The sequence below is a fragment of the Felis catus genome, chromosome B2 (genome assembly GCF_018350175.1).
Source record: "Felis catus isolate Fca126 chromosome B2, F.catus_Fca126_mat1.0, whole genome shotgun sequence".
In the NCBI taxonomy this organism is placed as follows: Eukaryota; Metazoa; Chordata; class Mammalia; order Carnivora; family Felidae; genus Felis; species Felis catus.
In genome coordinates, this window is record NC_058372.1 from 123065594 (window position 1) to 123083555 (window position 17962).

The following is a 17962-nucleotide window of genomic DNA, read 5'->3' on the forward strand; positions in this document are numbered from 1 at the left end:
ACCGTGAGATCATGATCTGAGCCAAACAACTGGGCCACTCAGGCACCCCCCCCCACTGTAGTTTGTTTGTTTGTTTGTTTTTTTAAGTTACCTTCCTGTATCCTAATATTTTAAATACAGTCAAATAAAATATTTTTTGAGTTGCCTTTTTAAAAAATGTTTTTAAACATTTATTATTTTTGAGAGAGAGAGACAGAGAGAGAGCATGAGCAGGGGAGGGTCAGAGAGAGGGAAACACAGAATCCAAAGCAGGCTCCAGGCTCCGAGCTGTCAGCACAGAGCCCGACGTGGGGCCTGAACCCACAAACCACGAGATCATGACCTGAGCCAAAGTCAGACGCCCAACTGACTGAGCTACCCAGGCGCCCCTTGAGGTTGCCTTTATTTCTTTTTGTGTTATCCCACTTTCAACATCACCCTGGGGATCCTGTCCCTAGTTTTGTCCTAGAGTCCTACTGCTTGCACTTCGTTGTGTGACTGATAAGACAGCTGGCAGCAACACCGCCGTCAGCGCGGTTACCTTCTATCTTTTGTTCTCATTAGGGCTGGGTTCCCCTATGGGGGCTTTTGCAGTTTTAAAAGGTAAGAAGTCATAAGGTTTCGAATCCCGTGTCATACTGGACATGTGTAGAGGCAGTGGAGTGTGAGATGTTGATCTTAGTTTTTAGTTATATTTGTTCAGTTATCCTCTGAAATGAAAACAGTAGCTCTTTATAACTACTTAGCAGTGATGCAGATTGTGAAGGTAAATTCAGATGGATAAACTATTTTAACTCCCATTTGTTGAGTGCTTATTATATTGCAACAAGCATAGGCATACAAGGTGGTTTTTGCTCACATGACGGATCTTCCAGAATCTAGTAGGTATTTAACACAAGTTGTCGTAAAATATGGTAAATGTTGAATTATAAGTAGGTGCAAGGTGCTGTTGGAGTGCATGGAAGGAAACATTTAAATCATGAAGGGTTTTATCGAGGTGAGGCTTATTTCATAAAGGCTGTGGTGGAGCCCAGTCTTGACAAATGAGCGGGAGGTCACCAAGTGGACAGTGGACAAGGGCTTTAAGTTCTTGGATAATTCACGGAAACAAAGTGGGATCAGTTTGGGCTCCCACGAAGGGCGATACTAGTAAGGGCAGGCTTTTACTTCCCTAATGTTGCAGCCCCAGGTCATTCCAGTTCAACAGTGCCCTCAGGTAGCATGATGTAGAGTCAGCCTCATGTAGTGATTAAGGGTGGACTCTGCAGTTAGGCTGCTGAGGTTCAGAGTTCAGCTCTGTCACTTAACTAGCTTTAGGAATTTGAAGAGTTTATTTATACATTTTGGGTCTTGTTATAGTATCTATTTCATAGAAGGGAAGATTAAATGAGATAAAATAGGGGCACCTGGGTGACTCAGTAAGTTAGGTGTCCGACTTCGGCTCAGGTCTTGATCTCACAGTCCGTGGGTTTGAGCCCCGTGTCGGGCTCTGTGCTGACAGCTCTGAGCCTGGAGCACCTGCTTTGGATTCTGTGTCTCCCTCTCTCTCTGCCCCTCCCCTGCTCGCTCGCTCTCTCTCTCTCTCTCTCTCTCTCTCTCTCTCAAAAAGAAATAAACATTAAAAAAATTAAATGAGATAAAATAGGTAAAATGCTTATGACAACATGTGGCACGTAACAGGTGCTAAATAAAGGTTTGCTATTGTGGTTATTTTTGACTGTTCACATCAGCCTAGAGTAGGAGTTGGCAAACTACTACTCATGGGACAGGGCCCAACCTAGCCTGCTATCTGATTTGTAAATAAAGTTTTATTGGAACACAGCTATGCCCACTCATCAAGTATCAGCTATGGCTACTTTTGTGCTCTACTGGGGCCGAAAGACAGACCAAATGGCCCATAAAACCCAATGTGTGTGTGTGTGTGTGTGTGTGTGTGTGTGTGTGTATACACACACACTCTATATATACTCTCTCTATATATATATTACTCTACAGAAGAAATGTGCCATGCCCTGGCCTAGAGGATAAAAGCAAACTCTTCAGCTCACAATGACTGCTTCCAAGCCTATCTTTTTCCATCCATAACTAACAGATGGCCATGGCAGCTCTTTGGTTTTTGTTGCCCCTTCTTTATGAGCTGCTTCTGTTGCTGGATTGTGGTTTCTTCAGTGTTCCAACTGATTTTCTCTCTTTTTCATGAATATGGACAGCGGCAGGGCCAGGACTAGAATAGGGTGGGTGAAGCACTCACTTTAGGTACATGATTAAGGAGGACCCCAACAACTCAATAGTCAAATAATATCTTAATGCAGTAATTTAAAAAATCAGAAATACTGCAAAAAAATCTGTGATGAGAAAAATATTAAAGTTTTAAACAAAGACAGGATCAGTATTACCAATTTTGTTTTCTGAAACTAAGGTGCCAACATGGCTAGGCATAGTGCCAGACAGCAAAGAATGGGTAACCCATATTTAAGCCCCAGCAAACTGCATATCCTGCTTCCTACATAAATATGGTAGCTAGAATTTTTAAGACTCAGAAGGATCTGCTGGCTGGTCACTTTTAGTGCTATGTACTCGGGTGTATGTCAGGACTATTTTAATGGAGAATAATTATGCATATATGTTGTTGAACTTAGCTTACAGTAGTGATCTGTATATAGTCTGTTGTATAAAATGACAGAATGAAAAATATTTCCATAAGTTTTCAAATGGTTCATTTGAAATGGTTCACTGAAAGCAGTAACGCCTAGATTAGAATAGCAGCACTGGGTAACTACAGCTGTTTACCAAGAGATTGGAAAGGATTACCTGGTTCCTCTAAGCTTTTTCTAAGAAAGGCCAGATAGCGTTATTAACTGAATTTTAATGCTATCTGATGGACACTGACCTGGCAAGCTTTTTTAGATGACTAGCTTTCTAATCTGCTTTGACATTTCTACAAGGTGCTGCAAACAGTGATTTGTCGATAGGTTAAAAATATATATAATTTGTTTTAGTGAAGGAGGTTGGGAAATAATCTGTAGAACTCTGTTAGAATGGAATCTTACCGTAAGGAATATGTCTGGAGGAATGGACAAAATGGCCTTTCTATTTCTCAGACACCATGGTGGAGATTTGTAGGACTTTATTTGATGTGTCAATGAAGTAAATTGGTTGTTCTAACTGGCTATCGCTGTTCTAAAGAGATACAATGTGATATTTAACTTGATGCTCTTTTGCTTTCTGAATGACACATTAAAATGTTTTTTAGGTCTATAGTGTTGACTGGAGCCAGACCAGAGGTGAACAGCTCGTGGTGTCTGGCTCATGGGATCAAACTGTCAAACTGGTAGGTCAGAATCATTGTATTTAAAACCAATACTCTCTTCCCCAAAGTTTCCGTTGAATTTTTTTTCTTCTCTTGAACGTACTTCTATATCTTTTCAATTGCACAGCTCATTTCTTTTCAAAAAACTGTATTAAAGCCTTTGTTAGAATTTAAAAAATTTTAATTTTTTGTCTGTGAACTAACAACAATTAACTCAGCATTAATTATTTTAGCCCCTTAAATACCATTTTGCTTTATATAAAAATAGACTGTAAAAAATCTTTGAGGGGTGCCTAGACGGCTCAGTCAGTTAAGTGTCTCACTTAGGCTTAGGTCATGATCTCACGGTTTGTGAGTTCACAGTGCAGAGCCTGCTTGGGATTCTCTCTCCCTCTGTCTCTGTCCCTCCCCTGTATGCTCGCTCTCTCTCTCTCTCTCTCTCTCTCAAAATAAATAAACTTAAAAAAATTGAAATATGAATGTATATTACATGTGTATATGTAAATACATTTATAGAGGGATGCCTGGGTAGCTCAGTCGGTTAAGCATCTGACTTTGGCTCAGATCATGATCTCACAGTCTGTGGGTTCGAGCCCCGCATTGGTCTCCGTGCCGACAGCTGGGAGCCTGGAGCCTCCTTCAGATTCTGTGTCTCCTCTCCCTCTGCCCCTCCCCACTTGCACTCTGTCTCTTTCAAAAATAAATAAACATTAATAAAAAAATAAATACATATATGCTGTATTGTATATTATATATATGTATATATAAACATGAACTTGAATTTATGTCTAAGTAAATTGATCTGTTAATTTATTTGTAGTGGGATCCAACTGTTGGAAAGTCTCTGTGCACCTTTAGAGGCCACGAAAGTGTCATTTATAGCACCATCTGGTCTCCCCACATCCCTGGTTGCTTTGCTTCAGCCTCAGGTAAATAATTCATTTACCAAAAAAGCCTTGTCGTGAATGGTGGCCTTACTCTCCCCAGTAGGTGGCACTGTGTACTTGAGATTTGCAGGGAAAAGGGACTTCATTACTATTCTTTGTGCTCTTTAGGATTGTTTAATTCTTTACCAACCTCTAGACAAGAATTAGCCAGGCCTGGATTACTTTTCAACTCCTAGTGAACAAATGTGGTTTGTCTTAGGCATATTATAACTGGTTATAAATCTGCCAAAATTGGGAAACATTCTAGTTCTTTTTATTAGCCACTGAGCTCCTTTGCTTAGATGGCATTATCCTTGGTTTGTTTATCAGAATAAAGGTTGCTAAGTCTGAGTAACAGTTACAAGAGGGTGTAGTATGTGCTAATTAATGACAAATATTTGTGGTGATTGACAAAGTAAGACAATGACTCTTTATTTTTTACTTCTTTTATAACTTTCAAAAAATAAATTTATAAAGGAAAAACAAAAATGGTATCCTAGATAATCCCTATTCTGACCATATTACATAGTAAGGAAATTCAAACAATGCAGAAACATGCCAAATAAAAAATAAGCCCTCATCCCTCCCCCTCCATAGAACCACTCTTAATATTTTCTTGTATTCCTTTCTTGTATTTCTCCATAAAAATTCTTATTCTTATTTCAGAACATATGGTATAAAAATGAAAAATATTTATGGGGAGTATTCTTGAGGAAAATGTCAGATGTCTTTTGCTTAGTGGTGTTAGGTTTTATATGCTTATAGCTATAAAACTTTTGTTGTTGAAATTGTACAGGAAAATAATTTTATTTATTTTTTTAAAGTTTATTTAATTTCAGAGAAAGAGAGTAAGTGAGCATGAGCGGGGGAGGGGCAGAGAGAGAATCCCAAACAGACCCTGTGCTGTCAGCACAGAGCCCTGCGTGGAACTTGAGCCCATGACCTGTGAGATCATGACCTGAGCTGAAACCAAGAGTCAGACGCTTAACCGACTGAGCTATCCAGCCCCTCGGGAAAATAATTTTATTATTGTGAGATTGTGAGTCAGAAAATCTCCTTCCCTGGGACACCTGGGTGGCTCAGTTGGTTGAACATCCTGTTCTTGATTTCAGCTCAGGTCATGATACCAAGGTTGTGGGATTGAGCCCTGTATTGGGCTCTGCATGGAGCCTGCTTGAGATTCTCTCTCTCTCTTTCCTCCATCTGCTTCTGTCCCCTGCTCGCTTACTCACTCTCTCAAAAAAAAAAAAAAAAAAAAAAAGAAGAAGAAGAAAAGAAAAGAAAAGAAAAGAAAATCTCCTGTCCCAAATTCATTTTCCCCATTGAAAACATTGCTATTATAAAACAGTTTTTAATTGTGGAGATTTCTTAGTCGGCTTAGTCCAGTATTATAGTTGAACTGAGTGAATCAGAACACCATTCAGAAGGAGTTCTTAGACTCTAGTTTTAAATAAACTTGATGGAAAAGAACATTCTCCAATTATATTTTATGAATTACACGCATAAGTTTATATTATATACTTAAAGTTATGAAATTAAAACAAATTTAAGATAGAAAAAGAGGTACACTACGTTTTTTTTTTCATTTGATCTACTACCAATAAACATTTGGCTAAAGAATTTTCTGAATACTTTTTCCTTCCTAAAATCCCTGACACTTTAATATACATTGCTTCATTTTTCTTTTAGATAATTTGTGTAATGTATTGAGTGCCATTAAAGCTGTAAAAAGTGTAGAAATGAAACAAAGGTGAACAATTAATTGGCATAGGCAACACAGGGTTGCTCTGCCAGGCTGCCTCCTTGAGTCACTTCGCCCTTGACTCAGAGAACAAGTAGTAGGAAGGAGAAACCAGTGTCTGCTCAGAGCATTCCAATGTGAGGCATGATTAAATTAGACCATTTGGGGGAATATGTTCATAAATATAATCTACATGACACTAATTACTTTCAAAAGTGTTTGTTTTAGAGCAGCAACACCTTATAGATTAATTGAAACAATAACAACAACTTTCCCAGTCTAGGCGATAGTGAGAATCTGATAATGTTAAGGTAATAGTTACTTTAACATTTGGACCTTGAAATGATAAATAAATGCACCTTAATTTTTTAAATGTTTTCCAATTTGATGAGTGAACAATGATACCTAATTTTTGTTTTCATTTGCATATTTGGTTATGAGGGATAGTGAATATTCTTTATATGTCAGTTGACCACCGGAGTTTTTCTTTTGTGAACTGCATGTTCATGTTTTGGGCCCATTTTTCTACTGAGAGATGTTGCTGCTTTTCTGTATTGATGCATGAGCTCTTTTTTTATATTTAGGAATTAGTCTTCTGTATCTTACATGTATTTTCCCAACTTTTTGTTTGTTTTTAAACATTTTATTTTATTTGGATGATTTTTTTATATATAATTTTAGAGAGAGAGAGCAGGGGAGGGGAAGAGGGAGAGAGAGAAAATCTCAAGCAGGCTCTATGCTCAGTGCAGAGCCTGACATGGGGCTCGATCCCATGACCCTGGGATCATGACCTGAGCCACCCAGGCACCCCTATTTTATTTGTATATATATTTTTTACTGTATATGCATTTGAATTTCTTGGTAGTCAAAGCTATCAATTTTTTGCCTGGTAAGCTTCTGGCTTTCATTTAGGATGAATAAGGAGTTGGCTCAGTGAAAAGTGGGAGGCCTTGGCAGCCAAAGAAAGAGCATTCCAGGCAGAGAGAATAAGATGTCCACAAGGAAGAACTTGGAGCATTTGAGATACTGAAAGAAGGCCAGGGAGACCATTGCTTAAGAGGAAAGGGTAGTAAAAATGAGGTTGGGCAGCAGATAGGCACCCAGATCACACCTTACAGACTGGATTCAAGATTTTAGATTTTATCCTATGGACATGGGAAAGGTACTGAAGAGGTTTCAGCAAGTGATTTGATTAGGCTTGCATTTTTATTATTTAAAAAAAATTTTTTTTTTAATGTTTATTTATTTTTGAGACAGAGAGAGACAGAGCATGAATGGGGGAGGGTCAGAGAGAGGGAGACACAGAATCTGAATCAGGATCCAGGCTCTGAGCTGTCAGCACAGAGCCCGATGCGGGGCTCGAACTCCCGGACCGTGAGATCATGACCTGAGCCGAAGTCGGTCGCTTAACCGACTGAGCCACCCAGGTGCCCCTAGGCTTGCATTTTTAAAAAAACATTCTGGTCATGTGTAGAGAATAGTTGGGAGATGAGCAGGTGTGAATGCAGGAAGATAGAGAGATGAAGGCAAGGATAATAATGGTGGCAGAAGGGCTGGAAGGAATTGGGCTGACTGGAGTGGTATTTAGAGATGGTTGTATAAGATGTAGAAGAGGGGAAGAGAGAAGGATAAGTAAAGAGTTACTCCTAGATTCCTGCAAAGGATAAAGTAGTGGGTGGTTAATGTCATAACTGAGGTAAGAAATACATTTGAAAGAAAAGATCTTGAGTTTGTTTTAGAGCACATTGAGCTGATGGGACACATGGGGTTGAAATGATGGGGGTTGACTTTGGAGCTGAGAAGTCTAGCCTTGTGAATAAATTGTGTCATTGGCTCATAAATGGTAACTAAAGCCATTGCGGTATGTCAGAGCACCCAGGAAAGACTAAATAGAAGAAAACTTAGACTAGAGCCTAGGTTGACAAACTACTGCCCTCAGATCAAAAGGACCCACTGACAGGTTTCATAAATAAAGTTTTATTGGAACACAGCTATGTCCATTCTTTTACATATTGTATGTCTTTGTTTTGTAATGTTTATATTTGAGAGATAGAGAGACAGAGTAGGAGCAGGGGAGGGGCAGAGAGAGAGAGAAAGAGAGGGAGACACAGAATCTGGAGCAGGCTCCAGGCTCTGAGCTGTCAGCAGAAAGCCCGATGTGGGGGTGGAAGCCACAAACTGAGATCATGACCTGAGCCGAAGTGGGACCCCCCAACTGACTGAGCCACTTAAGCTCCCAGACATAGATTGTATGTCTATAGCTGCTCTCGTGCTATTGTGGCAGAGTTGAGTAGCTATGGCAGAAATGGAATGGCCCTTCAAGCCTAAAATATTTACTGCTGGGTCCTTCACAGAAAATTTTTGCTCACACTTTGTATACAGTCTTGAGGGGAAATAAATAAATGGAAGCTCTTTTGTGCAGTCTGGTTGTTTAGGGGAAGAGAGAAGAAAATAGCTAGGGGAAGATATAAAATGTGTCCAATATTGTCTCCTCATTTAATTATCCAGCATCTCCAAATAGGCAATTAGTAGGATAAATTTCTTGCTAATAAACTATATCAGTGCCCTGAGTTGTTGAATTATGTTGAGTGGTTTCCATAGCAAATATAATGTCACAGAAATCCTTTTCTTTTCTTTTATTTCTTTTCTTTTATTTCTTTTCTTTTCTTTTCTTTTCTTTTCTTTTCTTTTCTTTTCTTTTCTTTTCTTTTCTTCTAAAAACTTAACAAATGTCCCTGAATTCTAAAATATTGTTAGGTTAAAGACACTTGGAGCTGAAAATCTTCAGGTAAATTGTATATTGACAAATATGTCCATTAGATTAAGCAATTTCTTAGATCCTAAGATAATAGCAAATGACAGTAAATTCTGTGTATTGAGGTTAAGTCAAAAAATGTGCAATGATTAAAGTTAACAGCATTGTTTTCTAGAATGAAGAACAGCATACTTATAAAGTTATTACTATTATTTAAAACATTTCTAGGTTGTCTGAGTCATAGTGTTTTGTCCATATCTGAGTTAAATCTTTTCCAAGATACCAAGTCTTTTGGGATGGGGCCAGTAATATATTTTTCATTGGCACATTTCCTTTTCCAAACCTGAATTCCTTCTTTGATTTTTAAAATTTTTCTGTGGCGCAGCTAACTATAAGGTTGAGTGTATATTAAGTAAGTAATAGCAATATTGAAATGCTTGTTTGAATTAACTAACCCGTTAGCCTGCCTGTATATCTGGAGTTAGTCATCTTTATGCTTTTAATTTAGTGTAAATGCTAATGAGTTTCGTGCTGATGGTTAATCAAGTCTGAAGATGACCATAGTTCAGCATAATGGTTATAATATTACTATTGGTGAAAAGCCCTAATGCAGAGTTCAATTAAAATTCTTTAAGGATGTGAATTAGATTGACATTAGCATTATTTTCTTCGAATAGGGATGCCCTTTGGCCTTATGTCCTATAGTTTCAAAAGATTCATTTCAAACCTTGGATGAAATGAGTGATGTAAAATAGATCTGTCTTCAAAATGAACTGGAACATACTTCCTTTCTAGTGAAGCAGTGAAGACATGTCTACTGGGAGCTCTAATTGGCAGCATTCATAATAAACTGGAATTAATAATGAGTATAGTTTCACATGTTTGAAAAAGTATTAGTAAGTAAAACTCCTCCAACTGATATATTTTTGAAAAAATTCCTTTACCTTACTATTGTATGTAATTTTGTTAATGTATACTATTATTAAGGTTCTAAAATTGTCTTTGTTTTTAATCATTGCTTTTTTTATGACCGTGACAAAATATGATGGTGACAAAATCTTGAACTAATATAACTGAATTTATTTAAGTGTCAGGTCAAATTGTGGATATTAGCCTTTTATTTGGGCTGAATCACACACACCTCTTCCTTCTACAATGGCCTTTTGTATGGTATGGTATACATAATATTAACTCTGGATGTTGCATATAGAATATTCAGTGTATGAGACTGAATAGAAGAAAAAGACTAATTGTGTATAGACAGTTACCAATATAACCACAAAACTTAACTATCTGCACATCGTAGATAGGTAATACATAAAACAGTGTTTTGTCATCACAAAGTCCATTTGGTTTAATAGAAAAAAGATTATCTGTTTAAAGACATTGCCTTCATGTGTTATATTAGAAATAAATGTAAGCAGTGTTCATATCAGCCAGGACTTCTTTGGTTGAAAGTCAAAGAAATTCTGAACCAAACCCCCTTAAGTAAGAAGCTAATTTATTTGCTCACATAGTTGAAATGTCTAGAATCCCATCTGGCTTTATATACATGGCTGGATGTAGGCCTTAGTGGATGTTCTTGCCATCTCTTGTTCTGTGCTCTCTTGACTTGAGTTGTATCAGGCATCATGTGAAAGGAAGATGGCAGCAGTTCTGAACCCTGTATTATTTCTGGTTTCTGTCCAGTAGGAAAAATCATGAGTCTCCTTCTCAGACATCTAGGAAGTTTCATTTTCTCTCATCTGATGGTCCATGTGAATGTTTCTAAACTAATCACTATGCCTAGGAGAGGCGAGCGTGGCGGGGGGGGGGGGGGGGGGAGTGTAATATGTTGACTGGCTTGGGCCCAGCTTAGCTCCTGCAATTGGGAATGAGAAATGAGAGAGAGAGTGGTACTCAAAGTACATACAGCAAGAATAAAGAGTGAACAGTGATTAGGTTGAAGTGGCTGGATACATTCTAGGAGGCCGATACTCACTAGATTGTATGCACATCCAACACTTAAATCAGAAGGGATTTCATGAAAACCAAGCACTGGACGTATAAGCTATAAAATAGGTTTCTTTTTTTTAAAAAATTGGATAAAGTAAAGGCATTTTTTCTGCCATTTTTATGGTTTTAGAAACTCATTGGAAGGTTTATTAAGCATTTGCCATTTTCCTGAAATATTCCTTCATAATGATTTTCAAATAGTAACCTATTTAATAAGGTTGAAAAAATTTGTAGTTTTTCTTCCACTCTCTTAAAAGGAGGGTTTATGGTACAGTAAAAGTTGGGGCCAGCTCTGAAGCTCTCACTGTGCCTTTGCTCTTTCATGTGAGATGAGACAATGTGTTTACCAACCTATGCACAGTGTATTAGGAGGTAGATGAATTTCTTTGCATATTTTCTTTACTTGACTTGTTTTCATATGTTTCCTATAGGGCATGTGTATTCTTTTACATAGCTGAGTCCCTTACATAGGCAAACACTAAAATAGCTTTTATTACTATTATATAAGATATGGGAGTAATGAGGGTGCCTGGGTGGCTCAGTCGGTTAAGCGTCCGACTTCGGCTCAGGTCATGATCTCGCAGTTCGTGGGTTCGAGCCCCACATCAGGCTGTGTACTGACAGCTCAGAGCCTGGAGCCTGTTTCATATTCTGTGTCTCCCTCTCTCTTTCTGACCCACCCCTGTTCATGCTCTGTCTCTGTCTCAAAAATCAATAAACATTAAAAAAAATTTTTAAAAAAGATATGGGAGTAGTGAAATTATTAGAAGTCTAAAAACATATCTAAGGTTAATTTTGATTGTTGAGAGGGACATTAACAGTGAGTCCATCAGATATTAAGTGAATGTTCACTGTTTTCTAAAAGATACATTGAAAGGCACTGAAGATACATTGAGGAAGAAAACAAGACAGGGTTCCTGTCTTCTTAGAGCCACAATCCAGTGGAAAAGAGAGATGCTAAGAAACAAAAACTAGCAATGGACAATGTTAAGGAGTGCGAAGTTCTTTGGAGAGGTAACACAGTAAGTATAGTGGTTACCAACATGGACTAGAGCTGGGATGCCTGAGACAAAATTCTTCTTTACCACTGTTACCTGACTTTAGTCATGCTGCTTAACTCCTGTCTCCCTTCATTCCTCATTTCGAAAATAAGGGTGATAATAATACCTACATCATGGAGTTTTGAGGAGCATTAAGTGAGTGAATGTGTGTAAAAGGCTAAGAACAGTACCTGGCACAGAGTAAGGGCTCTATACATGCTGCCTTCTATTACCAACATGTGTGCTCAGAATTCTGTGGAAACACAGCTAAGGATTCTTGAGCTTGTCAAAGTTGACTGGTCAGGGAAGCTTCCCTGAGGAAATAGTGTTCATGCTGTTACCTGTGAACAAGCAAGAGTCCAGAGATGAGAGCTGGAAAGCAAAGGAATAGGAGGTGGCGAGAAAAGAGCATATTTGAGGAGCATTGGAATGGCCATGGAATGTGTATGCACCATAAGAATTACCGGTGCTTATCTGAAGAGCTTGCTCCAGGTCGACTCTAGAATGCATGGCTGTGTAATAACATACGAGGCCGGTGATGCCGAAACCTGGTTAACCATCAGAATTATTGGGGAGGCTTTAAAAAGAAACAACAAAATTCTGAGCTTCATCTTAGTCCTACTGAATAAAGTACCTCTGGGAGGCATATTTTTTTTTTTATTTTTATTAAGAGAATTTTTTAAATGTTTGTTTATTTTTGAGACAGAGAGAGACAGAGCATGAACGGGGGAGGGTCAGAGAGAGAGAGGGAGACACAGAATCCGAAGCGGGCTCCAGGCTCTGAGCCCTCAGCACAGAGCCCGATGTAGGGCTCGAACTCACGGACCATGAGATCATGACCTGAGCCAAAGTCGGATGCTTGACTGACTGAGCCACCCAGGAGACCCTGGGAGGCATATTTTTTAATCGCCCCAGCTGAATCTAGTGATCAGCCTCATCTGGAAAGCACTGTGCTAGTCTATGGTACAGCTTTGTTTGAGATGCCAGATTAATGGTTTGTTTCTGTAATTTGGTGTAATGGGAATTTCATGTTTCTTTCAATGTTCATCTCTTTTTTAAAAACCCACAGAATGGTTTCGGTGCTGAATTCAGAGAGGAAGTGGTCTCTGTAGTTTGAGAACGCCTTAGCTTTTTTTTTTTTTCTTCTCAGTTTTGTTAGTGATAGTTGAGTCTTTATCAATTTTCTTACTTTGTCTTCTTGCTTACAGACAGGAGCTTGTTGTAAAACATGCTATAGTCTTTGCATCAAAAAAACCCTCAAATGTAAATTTCATGGTGGTGGAGCCCAAAGTTGCAAAATCTTTGTTTTTACAAATATCGCAAATAGTAGAAGCTTATATGATAGGTCGTCAAGATGTATTTTATGTCTAGTCCTGTGGCACACATATGATTAATTATGCCACTTAACTGCTTATAGCAGTTTGCATTTTAGGATAACATATAAGAATATAGCATTTAGATCATTCTAAGAATTTAGTCACCTTCAAAGTTAAATGGCATTTGCAAATCTAGAACTAAACTTGTTATCATTGGCTAAGTTAACACAAGCCAAAGAGGAGAGTTTTTAGAGATTGAGATCTAGATTTCCCTTCCAAAGCAGAGTTCTCTAAAGACATTGCATTCTGTCTAGTTCATGATATGAGATAGAAGGGAAGAATATTTACGTCTTTACATAAAGAACATTAACATGAAGTAAACTTTCTTTTGAACCATGAAAACTAAGTTATTGCTATTACAGACTCCATATAATTGCATAAGTCATAGTCATGCCTGAATGAAGGGGTCCAGTAGTTAAAAAAATACAAATAAAAATGAAAGAAAAAAACCCACCCTCATTCTACTCTTAGAAAAAAGTCCTGCCACATCTGATAAGCATCTGGCATTTCAATTCAATTCAATTATTTGGGCCCAGTATGCACTTTTTGCTGCTCCGTTCTTCACAGTGTCAGATTTAGCATTTACGCTCATTCTCCTTACTCAACTTCCTCTTACCTGATGCAGTTTGAAATTAGACATAGCCATAGGCAGCATTTCCTACTCCATACTGTGCACTTAAACTCACTGGTTCTGCTGCCAGTGGTGGGTCTGCAACTGATAAGAGAAGCTGGTAATTCAGGTGGGTCCATGGCACTATCACAGGGCCCTGGGAAACGTCTGGCTGGCAATGAAAGGCCAGTTGTCTGGAAAATGCAATTAAAACAAAACAAAACAAAACAATATAGATACAGATATCCTGGTGGCTAAGGGTTGAGTGAGTCATGGTACCATTTGGCCAGAAGCTGTCTCTCCTACCTGGAAAACAAAGGAGGATGAAGTAAGTAAGTGGAATTCTTAGCTCCTTCAGAACGGTTTCCATCTTTTTGTGTCCTTTGAGTTAGCTGCAAGAAGGGACACCCTAGACCATGGCTGTTTTTGCGTGTGCGTGAATGTTGCTTGCATATGGTAGTGAGGAACCAAAATATTGTCCCAGAGAAATTGGGAGTAGCCACCCACCCAGTCTTTGTTGTTGTTTTGTTAAATCTTTTAGTGAAGTATAATACACTCATGGAGCAGTGCATGATCTTAAGTGTATGACACAAAGAATTTTCACTGTGAGCCCATCTGTGTACCAGCAGCCAGATCAAGAAACAGAACATTCTGAGAGGCTCCCCTACCCCATTCCAGGATGACCACTGTCCTGCCTTCTAATAGCATAGATTCATTTCGCCTCTTCTTATACTACTCCTTCAGGTTTCTTTCATTCAACATTATGTTTTGTGAGACTCATCTATAATGTTGCTAGAATAAGTTACCTCTTGATGACCTAGTCCACACTCACTGTAAGGCTTTGGTACTCTAAACCATTCACTTACCCATAAAATGTAATTATTAGGATGAACACAGCACATTCAACTTTCAACAGTGCTTTAGTTGTGGCTGTAGCGGACTTTAGAGTTTCAGACCTGATATTAAATATAAATTTTTGAAAGCTTCTGTACATCATTTAGGTATTTCCTATGTTTTAGTGGAAGCCTTATGCTCAACCAAATGTTCTTCTCTGGAGCTAGGCTTTTTCCAGACTGAAGCTTTAGGGGATTCCATTTACTCCCTCCATGATGGTAAGGGGTCTCCTTTGCCTACAGGCGTTAGAACTTGAACTCTCTTAGGTCTTTGTAGAATTTATTGAAAGGCAACCCCAGAAACGGAAGGGATGCTTGAACAGTCCCCAGTACATATTTTCTGTCTTTAATCTGGACTTTTCTCTGCTTGTTAACTTCATTCTGCAAGCTGGCTTTCCCCAAACAGTGAGACATGTGACCATCAGCAGCTCCTCAATTTAGTAATCTATGAATCCTAAGAGAGGGACTGCCATTTTTCCCCAAGTACCTACCTTTCACCTGTCAGCTGTGGTCAGGACAGGGAATAAGATACTGTGACTGGCCTTGCTTGGACCTATCCCTGGGTGGTCAGCTGTGTTGAGCCATAGGTCTTTCTGGAGTCACATGGTGAGAAAAGGATGCTTGTGCTATAAGAAGTGTATTGCTAGGAAGTCCAAACACTAGATACCCACGCCACCTTGCTTTATACTCAGAAGGCTAGGGGAGCCTAAAGATCATTTTACCAAAGGTATTTAGAATTTTGAAACAAATTCTACTGACTGGTGGCTAGACATTGACTATGACTAGGGCTCCTGAAGATATTTGAAGCTCTAGTCTATATTGATTCTGAACAGTTTACATTTGGTACTTTCAAACTCATCATTCCTTCCCATCCCCGTCATATTTACCTAGATCCAAAAATGTAAGTTCTTTTCTTTTATCAGAGTGGTTTTCGGTCTTTTTTAAAGTAAGAAGAAAGGGGTGCTTGGGTGGTTCAGTCGGTTGGGCATCCAACTTCAGCTCTGGTCATGATCTCACAGCTCGTGAGTTCAAGCCCCGCATCGGGCTCTGTGCTGACGGCTCAGAGCCCGGAGCCTGCTTGAGATTCTGTGTCTCCTGCTCTCTCTGCCCCTAACCCACTTGCATTCTGTCTCTGTCTCTCTCAAAAATAAGTAAACATTAAAAAAAAAGAAAAGTAAGAAGATGGGAAGAGGGATGGGTGATGGGCAAAATGGGTGAAGGGGAGTGGGACATACAGTCTTCCCGTTACGGAATGAATGAGTCATGGAAATAAAAGGTACAGTACAGGGAATACAGTCAATGGTATTATAGTGGCATTGTGTGGTGACAGGATGGTAGTTATACTGTGGCGAGCACAGCGTACCATATAGAGATATTGAATCACTATGTTGTACACCTGAAACTAATATGGCAACTATACTCAAATTTGAAAAGAGTATGAAGATGGTATTTTATTCTTATTTATTTGAAAAAAAAATTTTTTGAGAGAAAAAGCATGCATGAACACATGGGGGGGGGTAGGGGGGGAAGGGAGAGGGAGGAGGAGAGACAGAAAGAGAATCTCAAGCAGGCTCAACACCCAGTGCAGAGCCCGACGCAGGGCTCAATCTTATGACCATGAGGTCATGACCTGAGCTGAAATCAAGAGTCGGACACCCAACCAACTGAGCTACCTAGGCGCCCCTGAAGATGGTATTTTTATTTATTTATTTATTTTTTTAATTAAAAAAAAATTTTTTTTTAACGTTTATTTATTTTTGAGACAGAGAGAGACAGAGCATGAATGGGGAAGGGGCAGAGAGAGAGGGAGACACAGAATTGGAAGCAGGCTCCAGGCTCTGAGCCATCAGCCCAGAGCCTGACGCGGGGCTCAAACTCACGGACTGTGAGATCGTGACCTGAGCCGAAGTCGGACGCCCAACCGACTGAGCCACCCAGGCGCCCCTGAAGATGGTATTTTTAAATAAAAAACTGCGAAGCCCACACACAAAGCAATGATACATATATGTGGATCCATAAAAATATAGTGGAAGTATTACAAAAACACAGACTGAAGGGATGCCAAATTCACGATCGTGGTGACCTCTGAGCAAGGACGATGAGGCATGGGATTGAAACTACAATAGAGGTTTCAACCTTTATTTGTATTACTACTTTTATTTCTAAAATAACCGTGGGGCAAATATGGTAGAATGGTGTGTGTGTGTGTGTGTGTGTGTGTGTGTGTGTGTGTGTGTATGTGTGTGTGTGTGTGTGTGTGATTAAATGTTTTTTCTCCAATTTATTGGAAAAGCATAGAAGTTAAAAGAATAATTCCTCAAGATTCAGCCAATATTGGCCATATGGCAGTTCCCCTCCAGTAGCATTAGGAAGCAGTGCAGGGTGGGTGTGGTGCACACAGGCTGGGGAGCCTGCCCGCCTAGGCTCTTGGTCCAATCCTGGTTCCATTGCTTGCTCTCTTGAGGGCATTATTTCACTTCCCTGAGCTTCAGTTTCCCCATTTGTAAATTACTACAAAAATTACTTTTTATATTATCAAGATTTCTGTCTCACTTGTTATGTTTTTAAAAAGTTAAGGCATATAAAATGTTTAGACCACCACCTGGTATATAGTAAACACTCAATAAATATTCGCTGTTATTCATGTTATTATAAATAGGGGTGGGAATGACTTCTAATCATGGGTATATTTTCTGGTTTTATTTTTAAAAACATTATCTCATTTAAACTTTATAAAGTAAATATTTTATCACAGGTAAGGAAAATGAGAATCAGGGAAGTTAAGTAATTTGATTAAACATCAGCAGGGAGGGGCGCCTGGGTGGTTCAGTGGGTTAAGTGTCTGATGATTTCTGCTCAGGTCATGACCTTGAGGTTCAGGAGTTCAACTCTGTGCTGACAGCTCAGAGCCCGGAGCCTGTTTCGGATACTGTCTCTCTCTCTCTCTCTCTGTCCCTCCCCTGCTTGTGCTTTGTCGCTCTCAAAAATAAATAAACATTGAATTTTTTTTTTTTTTAAACATCAGCAGGGAGCAAATGACTGAGCTGGATTAGAATTAAGCCCTAGAACTCCAGAGCCCCCATTGTTAATCTCCACCTTTCATTACCACCAACAATGCAATTCTTACATTTCTTAAACAACTTCCAAAGAAATCAGAAAAAAACCCATTGCCTAAAATTGCTATATTTAGATACATGACATATGATTTAGAATTGGGAATGTAGGAAAACATATAGGTAAAAGACAATTTAAAATTTTAGCATTATTGTATACCATATATTAAAATATCTACTGTGTGCTAGAGATCATGCTAAGTGCTTTACAGACACTTTATTAC

General features: G+C 38.9%; 1 protein-coding gene across 1 annotated transcript in view; it reads left to right on the forward strand.

Annotated features, from left to right (window-relative positions):
- Positions 1–17962, forward strand: part of PEX7 (peroxisomal biogenesis factor 7) — a 79070-nt gene that overhangs the window by 11726 nt on the left and 49382 nt on the right. Inside the window, exons 4-5 of the mRNA XM_023254436.2 lie at positions 3233–3310; positions 4110–4218. Coding sequence (XP_023110204.1) covers positions 3233–3310; positions 4110–4218 — 187 coding nt within the window. The remainder of the gene's footprint in view (positions 1–3232; positions 3311–4109; positions 4219–17962) is intronic.